This window comes from Gossypium raimondii, chromosome 1, assembly GCF_025698545.1.
Source record: "Gossypium raimondii isolate GPD5lz chromosome 1, ASM2569854v1, whole genome shotgun sequence".
In the NCBI taxonomy this organism is placed as follows: Eukaryota; Viridiplantae; Streptophyta; class Magnoliopsida; order Malvales; family Malvaceae; genus Gossypium; species Gossypium raimondii.
In genome coordinates this window covers 7,313,722-7,328,797 of record NC_068565.1, presented here as the reverse complement: position 1 = coordinate 7,328,797, position 15,076 = coordinate 7,313,722, and the positions used below count along the sequence as shown (strand labels likewise).

The 15,076-nt window shown below is 34.3% G+C and overlaps 2 protein-coding genes across 2 annotated transcripts; both read right to left on the bottom strand.

Annotated features, from left to right (window-relative positions):
* Positions 1-604: 604 nt before the first annotated feature.
* Positions 605-6,966, bottom strand: LOC105786724 (receptor-like serine/threonine-protein kinase SD1-7). Its single transcript, XM_052623799.1, has 14 exons — positions 6,717-6,966; positions 6,387-6,631; positions 6,013-6,223; positions 5,681-5,918; positions 5,394-5,541; positions 4,951-5,255; positions 4,498-4,558; positions 2,808-4,131; positions 2,594-2,713; positions 2,091-2,287; positions 1,761-1,971; positions 1,445-1,679; positions 1,142-1,289; positions 605-1,033 (listed from the first exon to the last, which is right to left on the bottom strand). Exons 1-14 carry the CDS (start codon positions 6,790-6,792, stop codon positions 719-721), a joined length of 3,834 nt encoding a protein of 1,277 aa, XP_052479759.1. The 5' UTR covers positions 6,793-6,966; the 3' UTR covers positions 605-718.
* A 7-nt stretch (positions 6,967-6,973) lies between these two features.
* Positions 6,974-8,176, bottom strand: LOC105786723 (G-type lectin S-receptor-like serine/threonine-protein kinase At2g19130). The gene is made up of 2 exons (XM_012613215.1): positions 8,083-8,176; positions 6,974-7,944 (listed from the first exon to the last, which is right to left on the bottom strand). Exons 1-2 carry the CDS (start codon positions 8,174-8,176, stop codon positions 6,974-6,976), a joined length of 1,065 nt encoding a protein of 354 aa, XP_012468669.1.
* Positions 8,177-15,076: the final 6,900 nt, after the last annotated feature.

The following is a 15,076-nucleotide window of genomic DNA, read 5'->3' as shown; positions in this document are numbered from 1 at the left end:
ACTAATTTAAAATTTTATAAATTATAAAGGGTCTAAATAAAAAATTTTCTATTTTAGAGGGCTGGGCCCCTACCAGCCTCCTAGATCTACCGCTGGCTTTTTTGATACATTTTGGTAATTCAAATACCCAATTGAATGAAAAAAAAAAGAAGAGGCTTAGGTTAAAAAAAAAGTTTAAGAACTTTTTGATATATTTTGACAATTTAAATAGCCAATTGAGTAAAAAAAAAAAAGAGCAAAAACTTAATTTTTTTTTAAAAGCTTTGTGCCTATAAAACTTACGGATGCCATCTCAAAGTTATCAATTTTCTCTTTATATTTAAGTTTACTAAACAAACAAATTAATTAAAATAAAATTAGTTAATATTTAGTAAAAATATTAATTAAAAGAGTTTCACATCAAAATTAATTGATATTTTAGTTTAATAAGAAATTATTAATTTATTGTATCAATGTAAATATAAAATTAAATAATCAATTAAGTAATTTTACTTTAATAAGGATTTTAATGTTAATGATAATAAAAATAATTAATATTTTATTTTAATAAAAATTAGAATGAATAAATCATTTTAGAAATTACCGACATAAATATAGCTCACAATTTCTAATTTTAAAGTTGGTGTTTTTATATATAATGGGAAACCTCCTGCAATTAATTTTGTTGATGAATTGAAAAAGAGGAAAATGAAAAAAAAAGGTAAGCAAATACAAAGTTTCATCGAGCATCCATAGCTGAGATTGTTAGTTCATTCTCAGAACAGGTCTCTGGCTTCCAGTGACTTGGATTTGGGATCGAGTCTACCATACTTCTGACATTTGAGAAAGCTGGTCTTTTTGGAGAAGGCAAGCAGGTAAGTTCATTGCTCAGCATCAAGACAACCTCAGACATGGTTGGTCTGTCGGCTGCATGTTCTTGAACACACAGAAGTGCAATGTTAATGTATCTAATTGCTGCATTGGCACAAGAACTATCTTTCATTACAATATCCATCAACTCCAATGGCCTACTGCTTATCCACAGATCCCATGCCTGCCATTCGATGGTAAATATTGGTCTGATATCTTTTAGAACCATCCTTAATAGATTCTAAAACATAGCAAAACTTAAATGATTCAGTGTATACATTAAGTCACTCACATATCCAAGAAGATTGAGGGAACTGCTCTGATAAAAGCCAGTGTTCTTCATGCCACTTAAAATCTCTAACAACAAAACTCCGAAGCTGAAGATATCTGATTTCACAGAGAAGACACCTTCGAGAGCATACTCTGGAGCCATGTAGCCACTGCGTTTCATTAACAATCAAGTTATTCACTAGCTTCATAATTAAGAACAGATGCAGTTATACACCAAGTGAAAGAATATGTATAAAATTACAGAAACAACAATAGCAAATGCAGCTCGCCTTAAGAGGATCCATATACATTACTAGCTACTTACTAAGTTCCAACAATTCGGTCGGTTGCTCGTGGTTCGGTGCCTCCAAAACTTCTTGCCATCCCAAAATCTGAAATTTTTGGATTCATGTCTTCATCCAACAAAATGTTGCTGGCCTTCAAATCCCTGTGAATAATCTGTAGCCTGGAAAATTGATGGAGATAAAGTAGACCTTGAGCAATCCCGTCAACGATCCGAATACGAGTTCCCCAAGCTAGTGCAAAAATGTTATTGGTACCTTCATGGGTTTAAAACAACAAAAAAACAAACCTGTCATAACAATCAAGTGGGGAAAAAGAAAACATGAGAAGAAAGTTACCAAAGAGGAATAAGTCTAAGCTCTTGTTTGGCAAATACTCATAGACAAGAATCTTTTCATCTCCTTCAATACAACAACCAAGAAGTTTCACAAGATTCTTGTGTTGGAGTTTGGCTATGAGCACTGCCTCATTTTTTAACTCATTCCAACCTTGTCCAGATTTTCTTGACAGCCTTTTTACAGCTACTTCATTCCCTTTCAATAATTTTCCCTGAAACAGAAAAATCCTTTTTTTCTCAAAGAAATTTAATATCTGTAGTCTTATAACAAAGCTTTTGCATTTCCTTCCATAAAATGATTTAACTATGATATTTAAATTTCATCATTTACCTTGTATACAGGTCCAAAACCACCTTCTCCAAGTTTATTTGAGACAGAGAAGTTGTTTGTGGCAGCAGAAACGCTAGAAAAGCTGAAGATTGGAATCTCCACTTCCTTCTTATGTTTCTGGCGTTGTTTTACACCAGATTGTTCATTTTTGGTAGGTTCTGGACTAATGCTAAGATCAAACGATAACAAGTCCTCCCCTGCTTGATCAAGAATTAATGAAGTATGAGTGCATACATATGGATACTCAGTTTGAGTGCACAGGTATTGGACAGGTTCATGCACTCAAAACCAAACCATTAATTCCCAACAATCTAAATATAATCTAGTGTTAGATAAACAAGCAAACTACAGATTTTTATTGTTGGTGCTGGTGCAATGGAGAAACTTAGACAAGGTGGACTCGCTGCCAAATTGTGGTGATGTGTTGCATTTGTAAATTGAAAATTGCAGCAAGATTGAACTTTTGCTTGTATGTTGCTACTTTCTGGAGAGAAACATTTTACCTGTTCTTTTGTGCATTTTCATCTTCACTTTCCAAATGAACAAGGCTGAAGCAAGAATTGACGCTGAGATGGTCACTGATATAATAATAATTAACTGCTTCCTCTTACTTGGTGTGCGTTCTGCAAGTCCCATATATATAAATTTATTAGATCATATCCACCAGTGTATGCACATAATGGAGCAAAAAAAATGAAGCATAGGGAAAGTTCTTACTTCCTGTACCCAAATCAGCAGCCGATAGCTTGAGAAAAAAATCTGTGCCAGAAATGTCATCAGCTGAAAGTTGCTGCAAATTCCTAAGTTCGCCAATCCAGATGGAGCAACTTTGATTGATATAAGAAAAACCAGCACAGGAGCAGTTATTCAAGCAGGATGAACGGCAATCACTTAGAGTCTGAACGTGTAGAGGCAGCGGGTCCTTTGGCAGTACTACTTTAGACAGCATACGAAATCCATCCTCTGCACCCTTGATGTTAGTGTCATTGCCACACTGCAAACTACTTATCCTTGAGCATCCAAACTTATAGTTTGCTTTGTTCCAATATTCTGGTGAGTTTGGTTTAAATCCAGGTAAACAGCTACAATTTGGTGATGGAACTTCGGTGCAGCTCGAATTGCCTCCACAGTAAGCAAAAACATCGCAAGCGTTTCTAGGTTGGGAGTTCAACACATCCCACTCATTTCCCGACCATGAAAATTGTCTTAGCCGTCCATTTGAATCAATCATCAATCTACTAATGAGGTCTTCCCTATAGAGGTTGTAAGTAAGATAAGCCATGGAGAGATAAGAAACAAAGCTAAAATTGAACATGTTTAATCTCACTTCTTGAGGGCTCTCAAATACGTTGGAATCCTCTTCCCAAAGCTTAGATCTCCAGTATTCATCATCTCCATTCAATATCAGAATCCTATTTCCTTGTTCAGAATCTAATTTCATGGTAAAATTTCCAGGACTTGGGTCATCATCACTTTTCCAAGAGACATATGACCAGTTTTTTCCATTCCTGTTTTCATATCCAAGTCTCATCCCAGGCAAGAAAGTATTACAAGGGAAGTCAAAGCTCTGCCATAAGGTGTTAGATTTTTCATCTCTCACAACAAGATTTCCTGAATCCAACAATGTAGCAGTGACATTTCCATTAGTTACTATATCTGTCACCATGTAGACTATCCTACCATGCCTGATCACTAGGTTACTATCAACACTAATACTTAAAACTGCGGAACCAGTGACAGGATAATCTCGGTTTGCTATCCAAACAACTGTTTTCTCCGGGATATTCTTGTACCAAATTCCCATATAGTAATTGGTTGAATTGGTAGGGGGAAAAAATCCTAATTCAAACATTTGACCAGCTGATACTATAGTTTGTGAGATATTCAACTGTTGCCCTGGTGAGATTGTGTCCACCACAGCATTTGAATATTTGAATATGTGGGATGAGAACATCAGCAGGAGAACAGGATAAACAAATTGGGTTTTTGAGATCATTTTTTTACCTTTTAAGTAATCAAAATGAAACAAAGAAAACTGGATCTAGCTTTGTGTTGGAGAAATGATCAGATATTCAGCTAAGATATCTGCTTGTTCCCAACTATATTATTTTATTTCAAACTATTAGCTGTCATGGACCCAAGGTGTCACAGTCTGCTTTAAACATCCACAAGCATGCAAATGAAGAACATTCAACATCAACCTTGAATCCGTACTAATTTGTTTAAACTTTCATCCCTAACAATCAGCAACATGGTATCTGAGTTTACTTGACTAAGGGTTCAGAGTTTCAATGCTTTCAATTTCAATCTATACTGCTAAATGACTAAGCCTGGGAATACCACTTATGGTATTCCCAAAGAAAAAAGTTATCTGATAGCTAAGAAACTAGTAGAGAAAGACAAATACCTGTAGCAGAAGCCATATATAAATATTTGCCAAAGCAGCAGAAGCAATCGGTATCATTGACCTGAATGAATGAATGTTGTATAAATGGCTATAAGAGTTACCTTGGATTCATTCATAATATAATATTCCACGGCTCTCAGAGATAAGGTGTTGAAAAGTTTACAAATTAGACTAACTGGAAGAAGACTAGTCTTGGTCTTTAAGCTATGTTCCAAAAAATAGTGACGCATAAAAATGTCAAGTCCATGATGTTAACAAAATGATGTTACATACATTGCCATATTTTCCACCTTCATATATATTTAATATAGCAGTGCCAGATGACTTAGAGAAAAGTATGGCTTAGTCTAAAATCATGAATTTAGATGAATTCTACATATAAAACGCAATTTCTGCCTTGAATTGTCTGCACAATGCGTTCGAACTATAATAAAGGAAACTTAAACATGTCACCGAGCATCCAAGGTTGAAAATGTTGCATCATTTACTGAGCAAACTTCAGACCTTCTCTGTTGCACCAACATGTCTTTCTCCATACTCGTTGCATTTACGGAAGCTGGCTGTTTAGGAGGAGGTATGTCCAGGCTTTCATTGCTAAGCATTGAGACAACATCGGACATGGTCGGTCTATCATCTGCGGTTTCTTGAATGCAAAGTAGCCCTATGTTAACATATCTCAATGCTAAACGTGTAGGCACTTCCTCCAGCATTGGATCAATTAAGTCCATTTCTCTGTTGCTTGTACACAAATTCCATGCCTTTAATCACAGGAAAAAAAAAGACGACAAAAACAGTATCATATCACCCTACCCACATCCGTTAAGTATTTTTAATCATTAAAAATCTTTTAACCTTGAATTGAATGGTAAAACTGTTAATGCAGCTTAGAAACTCACATGGGCAAGAAGATGGACAGAGTTATGCTGATAAAAACCAGTGTTCTTCTTCCCACTCACAATCTCCATTAACAAGACTCCAAAGCTAAACACATCCGATTTCACCGAAAAGAGGCCTTCGAGGGCATATTCAGGGGACATATAGCCGCTGAAATTGAATGTTTTAACGCTAAACTTGTTAATAATTGTGTACAATAATGCAATGCAAATCATATCCTGGGACACAAATTACAAGCATGGAGTTCATATCACAGGGGATTCGATTCCACTGTTCTCTTTTTACTTACTAAGTTCCAACAATTCGACTGGTATTTGCTTGTAATTCCTCTCCTCCGAAAATTCTCGCCATTCCAAAATCCGAAATCTTGGGATTCATGTTGCTATCCAACAGAATGTTACTCGCTTTCAGATCTCTATGAATAATCCGCAATCTGGAATATTGATGAAGATAAAGAAGTCCCTGAGCAATCCCTTCCGTGATCCGAACACAAGTCTCCCAATCAAGTACCCTACGTTTTATAGGATCTGTAGTAGATCATAATGAAGCTAGTTAATATTCCATTGATTTCTTGGTAAAAAAGTTTCGAAAACAGATCCAAACATATCAGGAAATACCAACCAAAAAGGAAAAAATCTAAGCTCTTATTCGGCATGTACTCATAAATTAGTATCTTTTCATCTCGTTCAAGGCAACATCCTAGAAGCCTGACAAGGTTCTTGTGCTTGAGCTTGGCTATCACAATTGCTTCGTTTTTCAACTCCTCCCATCCTTGTCCTGATCTTCTTGATAGCCTTTTAACAGCTATCTCATCACCTTTCAATAACACTCCCTGAAAATGGTAAGGAAAAAAGTTTTCGATCACGTAACATTTATCACAATTGAAGTCCTAGTGGATCTAATGGATGCTAGAGAGTCGAAACTGTAAGATATTGCAGTAACATCATGTTCCGGTCACAGGTGAACCCTGCAACGGTAAGGAAAAATGATCGTACCTTATAAACAGGTCCAAAACCGCCTTCACCGAGCTTATTTGCAACTGAAAAATTATCTCCAAAACCGCCTTCACCGAGCTTATTTGCAACTGAAAAATTATCTGTTGCAGCAGAAACGCTTGCGAAACTGAATAGCTGGAGTTTCCATTTGTTTTTTCGGTGTGTTCCAGGCTTATTTGCCTCATTCAAGTCTGTATCATCAGCTTGTAGGCTCATTTCCAAATCAAATTTTAGCAAATCCTCCCCTGAAAGTTGCAGAGAAAATGAACTTACAGTGTTATATATGAAACACTACTCATTATATAGAATATAAAAGGGATAAAGTTTTACCCCTCGGCTGAAGCTTTTTTCTGATAAAATAGATAGCAATGCCCAAAACAAGCATCGAAAGAGGTATTATTAGCATGACAATTATCCAAAGCTGCCTATTGTTTCTTTTTTCGTTTTGATCTTCTGTAGTTCCATTTGTTGAGCTTGTGGCTATGGAAAAAAATAAAAAATGAAAGGACCCAAAGCATAAAAAACAGAATCAAATATGAAGTTAATGTATATTTCAGATCGTAATTTTGTTTTCCTACCCTTTTTAATTAGCTTGCAAGCTTGAGATAAAAGCTTTTTCCATCAATATCATTTTGTGGAAGTTGCTTCAGATCGAACAAATCTTCATACCAGACTAAGCACCCAAGGTTAGACTCATAAGCATAAGCAATGCAAGAACAGTTGTCCAAACACTCTGATTTACAATCTGCTGCATTAGTAACTAGCTTTAACACATGTCCATCACTTGGATAGTCTACATAAAGCATCAAAAGAAACCGATCATTATCTACATGACCTTCTTCATTGCTGCACTGCAATTTGGTTTTTCTAACACAACCTTCAGATTCCCGGTTCCCAATAGGTCTAAAACCTTCTAAACAGTGGCATGCTTTTTCACCAGGGATGCTGCAAATGCTAAAAACACCACATCTATGATAGGAACACTTTGAAGACACTGATGTATGCCAACGTTGGTCATCTTCAGACCAGGACTGTAGCTTAAGCTGCCCAAGTGCATCTAGTACAATCTGTGCAGAAGTATTAGGAAATTCCCAATATCCGTTACCAACACCAGAAGTATTATGAAATTTCGGAGATCTGTTACTAACAGGAGAGGGACTCCAGAAGAGGTTTTGAGTATCAGTCCAGTATGTTTTGGAACCCTGCTTAATACTTAAAGATCCATGTTCTAGTTCCAAAGAGAATGAACCAGGGGCTGGATCCTTCGAAGTTCTCCATGACACTAGCGACCACTTATGTCCTAATTTATCAACGTCTGGAAAAGGCATTTCAGGCAAAATAGTATTTGTGGTATCATCAAAACTTTCCCATAGAACTTCTAAGCTACTAGGGTCGCGCAATACAAGGTTACCTGAATCTAGTAGCAATGCCTCAGTGTTGCGGCTGGTTGTAGTATCTGTCACATTGTAGTCCGACTTGTCATCCGAAATCACAAGCTTTCCATCACCATTGATGCTAAGATTCAAAAACTGTGTAGGGAAGGGATACTCTCTGTTAGCTACCCAAACAATGCTTTGGTTAGACACTTTATGCCATATTCCAACTTAGTGCTTAGCGGTATTTCCTGGTGAAAAGAACCCAAGTTCGAATTCCCCCCCAGCTGATATGATCGTATTCGGATATGTAAGATGTTGACCTTGTTCAATTGTATCAGCGCCATCGATAGCTTGGAAAGCAAGGAAAACAAACACCAGCAAGCTGAGAAGAGACGCAAACCTATTTCTCCTCATGTTTGTCCGAAAGGGGTCACAATATTCCACGGGATTTTCATTGCACTCCACAAATTTGACACCCAAAAAAACCCAATTTTTATTTGACTTAGCCCTTTGATTAGAAAATTCTAAAGCCGTGTAGGAATAGTTATGTATTAAAAAGATTGAAAAGTCATCTGAAAATTGACAAAATAGACTAACACATGTATACATAAAATTTTCCATATTTATTTTTTATCATTTATTCACCTGTTCAGCAAGAAGCTGATCTCAAGGGCATTGTTGTTCAAAATTAACCATATATTTATTCATTTATTTAAAGAAACTGATCTCAAGTGCATTGTTTTTTTCAAGACTATCCTAATATTTATTCTTGATTCATAGACAAAAGAAGCATTGAATGATAATAATAATTAAAACATTCAATTATGTAATTGTTGGGATCGACCCGATTAAGTAGCAAGTAACAAAAAATAGCGGAATAAATTAAGAAATTGAACACACAAATTTATCGTGGAAAAACTCCTCCAAAGAGGTTAAAAAAACCACGGGCAAAGATAATTTTATTATAATGACAAAAGAACAAAGACTACAAAAGATGGAGATAAAAATTAAATCCCAAAAACCCGAAAACAAAAAACCCTCAAAACGTAAACACAAAATTCTCTAAATGTGTTATGAGTTCTAATCTCTAACGGGTGTCATTTCTAAGGTTGTAAAAGAGCCTATCTATAGGGTAAATTCATAGGTCAAATGATTAAAAAACAATCTAGACGAATCAAAGTTTGATTAAAACAAATAAACAGAGTTTAACTGAAGGATTATCTCCACCTTGACTCATATTTTCCCAATGCCATCTTTGCCAAAGCCCGCCACAAGCCTATCTTGAACTATGCAAAGAATTAATTGAGTCGAATCTGTGCTTAGAAACTGGAAAACTTCTAGCCTTCGACTTGTACGCTGCCGAATTAAAATTAACCTGAGTCTGATTTTCACGAACACAATGCCTTAACTTTTCAAAACCTGCATCCAAAAAAGAATCTCTCTTCAACGAAACAGTCATACCTTTTTCCCTCATATGACCAAGTTGTCTCAACTCCAAACGAGTTGAATTTGACTCTGTAACGGATAAGGGACTTCCGATTTCACCAGTCACTGTAGCACCTTTCAGAATATAAAGATTGCCGATTCTTTTACCTTTTAACAAAACGAGAGCTCCACTAGACACTTTAATGTCGCTCGACTCGATGTTGATTCTGCATCATTTCAAGTCTAAAATACTCAAGGAGATGAGATTCTTTCGTAAATTAGGTACATACCTGACATCTGAGAGTGTCCTAATCATCCCATCGTGTATCCTAATTTTAACAGTACCAATACCAATTACTTTACTAGATGAATCGTTTCCCATACGCACAAATCCACCTTCAACCAAACTGTATGTGGAGAACCATTCTCTATTGGGACACATGTGGAAAGACCATCTCGAATCTAAGGTCCACTCGGATGTGAGCTTGGAGTTATCGTTCGTTGACACTAACAAGAAATCATCACCGCTTTCATCGACCAAATTAGCACCAGCTACATCTTCCTCGTTACTCTCAGCAGCTCTTTTATTTCTCAGTTTATAACAATCTGCTTTAACGTGACCTAACTTTTTACAATAGCGACACATTTTGTCTCGTTTCTTTGATGCTACCAAAATGGAAGCTTGCCTATCTGCCTTGCTATCCAAACCAAACTTATTGTCGAGTTTGTCTCTACTCAACAAATGACCCTTTACATCTTCGAACGAGAGTTTGTCTATGCCATAAATTAGGGTCTCCCTAAAAGACTTGTATGAATGGGGTAAAGAGCACAATAATAGCATAGCCTGATCTTCATCGTCAATATAAACCTCAACGTTCTTTAAATCATTTAAAAGAGTAATGAGTTGACTGATGTGATCTCTAAGAAGATCACATTCGTTCATGCAAAACTTAAATAGACGTTGTTTCAACACTAAACGGTTAGCTAGAGACTTAGTCGCATAAAGAGTTTCTAACCTTTTCCACAATGTGGATGAGGTCTTCTCCATCAATACCTCCTACAATACCGTATTCGCGAGTCATAACTGGATTGCAGACAAGGCCTTTTCATCAAGCTATTCCCATTCTGTTTGATTTAGATTCTTAGGCTTTTTCCCTGTAACAACATTTTTCAAGTCGGTTTAAACTAGAATTACCATCATCCAAACTTGCCATAGATTGAAATTTGTCTCACCATCGAACTTCTCAATTTCAAACCTTGTTGTTGCCATCTCTAAATGAGTTGATCTATGAAAATTAAACTAGCTCTGATACCACTTATTGGGATCGACCCGATTAAACAACAAGTAACAAAGAATAGTGGAATAAATTGAGAAATTGAATACACAAATTTAACATGGAAAAATGCCTTCAAAGAGGATAAAAAAACCACGGCCAAAGATAATTTTATTATAATGGCAAAAGAACGAAGAGTACAAAAGATGGAGATAAAAACTAAACCCCAAAAACCAGAAAACAAAGAACCCTCAAAATGTAAACACAAAATTCTCTAAATGTGTTATGAGTTCTAATTTCTAATGGGTGTCATTTCTAAGGTTGTAAAAGAGTCTATTTATAGGCTAAATTTATAGGTCAAATAATAATAAAATAATCTAGACTAATTAGAGTTTGATTGAAATAAATAAATAGAGTTTAATTGAAAGATTATTTCTCAAATTTGACTGAAATAAGAGTCATACTCAACAGTATTAACTCCCCCAAATTACAGAATTGAACCACTTTTAGGAATTTCTATCTCCCTCCAAGCATTGCTATAGTATCTGCATTCTTTGATGCTGCTATATCTACATTCAAACTCTTTTCAGTGAAGAAACCAGACTCTTTTGGATGAGGCAAATTCGCATCTCCGTTTGCTAACATAAAATTTACTGAAGACATTGTTGGCCTATCCTTAGGAAAACTCAGAACACACAATAAGTCCACTTATATGGACCTTAAAACTTGAGATTCCACAATTGAATCCTTCAAACATGTACCTAACAACTTTAAGGACTTCCCTTCATTCCATACCAACAAGGACTGCAATGGTTTAATATATAAACATAATGTAATCATTCACAATTTCAAAGAGAAGATTTACAGGATTATGAGTGAAACTACAGATAACTTTATGAACTAACATGGTCCAAAAGGTTATGGTGGTAATCTGGATTATAGAAATTTCTATTCTTTTTTCCACTTATTATGTCTAATAGAAGCACAACTGATTTTGGAGTTTTTTTTCTAAAGAAAGAAAATAAATAATCTTTCTTGTAACAGCCCGATTTAGACTCTAGTCGGACAGTGGTTTCGGGACCACAAATCTGAGTAAAAAAATATTTTAATATTATTTTTGGTGTCTACAGCATGTTAATCTATATGTGAAAATTTCGTGTGAAAATTTTATCGTTTGTGTGCTCGATTTTATAAAATGACTTAATCGCGTAAAATGTAAAAGTGGCTAGCTATTTGTTAAAGTCCTATATTGTTATGGCTTTTATAATGTGGAGCCCTTATGTTGTAATTTAGCCATTGAAAATTAGCATGGATGGTAATGGACTTAGATTATATGATTTTTTATGTTTAATTATAAAGGTTAAAAAGGTAAAATGGCTTTTAAAATATATTAACTAAAATAAAACAATAAAGAAACCACATGCATGTTCATCTTTTATGGCTAAATGTGAGAAGAAAAGGAAGCCATTTACTTTGTTTAAGGGTTAGACACTTTTAAGTTAAAATTGAGGTATGAATTTTATTCGATTTTTGATAATTTTTACGTTTTTGAGATCGTTGCTTTGAATACTAGCTAGCCCATACTTAAATTTTGGAATTTGATGATGAATTTGAGTTATGCCATTGTTGATTTTGTAAGATTTGTGATGTTAAAAGGTGAAATATGAAAGATTGATGTTAGATAAATATATTTTGTATTGGGATTTTTTATGAATTTGAGTATTTTGGGTTAAATTGTGAAAATGAGATATTGAGGGGCTAAAATGTGAAACAAATGAAATATGTGGGCTTATATGAGCTAAAGGAATATTCAGCCAAGCTATGATATTGTTAAATTTTGACTATTTTATGTTTTGTGAAATAGGGACTAATTATAAAAAATGTGAAATATTAAGGGCTAAATTGCAATTTGTCTATTTATGTGTTTTTGGATGAATTTGAATAAATATATAATTAAACAAGTCAAATTTGTATTAATTTAGATCAAGAAAAGAAGAAGTTGGATTTGGATAGGGGGAATTAAAAATAGTCGAATAGTCGTCCCGGTCCATTCGTCTTCATCCGAGGTAAGTTCGTAAGTAAATAATTGAGGATAAATTTAATGTACTTATTTTATACATAACCGAATAGAAATGTGTGTATGTATGCTACAATGCCGAATTGTATTCTAAAATAGGATGATTAATTGTGAGTTTAATTTGATTGATTTACGACATCCGAAAGTCATACGAACCACAAGAATGCTGAAATATGATATCGTGTAAGACCACGCCTGGGATGTTGGCATCAGTTTAAGATTTAAGTGTAAGACCATGTCTGGGACATTGACGTCGTATATGAGTACGTCTAAGACCCTGTCTAGGACAGTGGCATCGTTATTTGATTACATGTAAGACCACATCTGGGACGTTGACATTGTACGAGTTTTTTGAGTCCAAGTATCTTTTCTTTGAATCCAAATGGTATAACAAGAAATTATATGGAAAAACCAAATGTGAGTTTGAATTAAGCAATTCAGGTAAGTTTGAGTTATACGAAACTGGATAGTAAAGGTAAGCATTATGTATAACATGAAAAGACGAATTAAATACTTCACTATGAGTATATATGTATGTGTACAATATTAGTAGAATTTGGTTTACTTGTATAATTTATATGTGTACTTTGAAAAATATTTGTTGACCACTTACTAAGCTATTTAAGCTTACGGTGTGTTTATTCATTCATTGTTTTATAGATTTTGAAAGCTAGTTACGAGCTCGGGGATCATCAAGGAAATCCGTCACACTATCGATCTCTATTTTGGTATTTTAAAAGCTTGAAACTTCGAACATATGACATGTATAGAATAGTATTTGTTTTGTTTGGTTTTGAAATTTGTATATATGCATATAGCCTTGTGAAAATGGTTGATCATGATACTAATGTTGGTATATATATTAGGTCATGTTATAAGCTTAATTTGGAAGTATTTCTGTTGTTAAATATGTTTATGATGTTGGTTATATGATTCGACAATAAGAAATGTTAATGATGATATATAATCGGTTATGAAAGTAGCTCATTTTGGAAGTATGATTTATAGCATATTTGTGTGGTGATTGATTATTTAATTGACTTAAGTGAACTAAATATAGTTGATGGATGTAATTGGTTGTGGTTTATTATTGATTTATTTTGGATGTATAATTTGTCTTGTGTAAAGGTTTGAAAGTGGTAAATAATGTGTTCTTGATATAATACTTATGCTCACATAAGTTAAGTTATTTATGTGTGATAGCTTGCATATTGATTGTTAAAGGACGACTTGTGATGGTAAAATATGAACATGTTTTGTAATTGGTTTAATGGTATTTTAGGTACGATTATAAATTGTACAATTAGCTTTGATACTGAGATTGTGAAATTGGTAGTTATTATTTTAGTAAAGTGTGTAAAATTTGGTTTTACCTAATTTTATGCTTGATCATTATGTGATGTTGTTAATGTCGTATATATATATATATATATATATATATATATATTAACTTTAATAAATCATGTGGTTTGACTTGACTTAGTAAAATGTGACGAGTGCATAATTATAAATAGTATTTTTGGAAAGTAGTTAATGAAATAGATTTATATGAATGGAGGTCTTAATATATGAATGGCATATGAAATGACTTATAATTGGTTATAAGTTAAACATTCGATTATCATGATTCATTGTTTATAATGTTTGAATATTAATTTGGGAAGAGTATGAATTACAGAATCAAAGCATGCTAGATTGGTGTAAAACTATATTAGATGAATAGAGTTGAAATGATTATATTATTAGGTACTTGAATTGAAATGAATGTCTGTTCTGAGTTGTATTTTGATCGGTAATGCCTCATAACCCTAATCTGGTGACAAACACGGGTTAAGGGTGTTACATTTCTAGTAGGAAAAACCTACAAAAATGTCAATATTAATGAATTGATAGGATTAAAATAACAACATGAAAGATATCTATGACGACTTTGTCTATTTTTGAAGATAAATAAACAAGATGACATGATTTAAATTTCAATTTCGAGATGCCAGATTAGAAAAGGGTAAGTCTGAAAAGTATAGCTAAGTATCCCAGGAAATTCATGGAGACTTAGTTATACTTGCTTTTTATTGGAGCAGCTTTTCCATCCATCCAGAAAAAACAAAAAAAAAAACCTCTTTAGATTGAAGATTTTAATGCATTTAATTGAGAAAAACAGAAAGCAAGATCCAGGGTTACTATATCCCTCCCACCATTGTTATAGCCACTGCATTTACGGTATATTAGCCTTACTTTCTTGTTACTGTATTTGTATTGGAACTTGTATCAGTGAAGAATCTAGGGACTTTAGGAAGGGGTAAACTAGCTTCTTCATTTGTCAACATAAAATTTACAAGTGACATTGTTGGTCGATCTTTGGGAAAATTGTGAACACATATTAAGGCCACTTGAATACATCTAAGAACTAGGGATTCAACAATGGAATCCTCCAAACATGCATCTACAAGCTCTATGGCTCTGCCTTCATTCCATAGCAACAATGCCTAGAATAACGGTGTCATTAGAAAAGCAAGCAAAAATGGATGTGAACAAAAG

Coding starts and splice junctions, on each gene's coding strand:
- LOC105786724 (XM_052623799.1), bottom strand. CDS start 6,792: ATGCTAATAATACCTCTTTCGATGCTTGTTTTGGGCATTGCTATCTAT. Junction 2,288..2,593: donor GAAAATGCACAAAAGAACAG/GTAAAATGTTTC, acceptor TTGATCAAGCAG/GGGAGGACTTGTTATCGTTT. Junction 1,034..1,141: donor CCCTCAATCTTCTTGGATAT/GTGAGTGACTTA, acceptor ATCGAATGGCAG/GCATGGGATCTGTGGATAAG.
- LOC105786723 (XM_012613215.1), bottom strand. CDS start 8,176: ATGAGGAGAAATAGGTTTGCGTCTCTTCTCAGCTTGCTGGTGTTTGTT. Junction 7,945..8,082: donor CGCTGATACAATTGAACAAG/GTCAACATCTTA, acceptor TTGTTTGGGTAG/CTAACAGAGAGTATCCCTTC.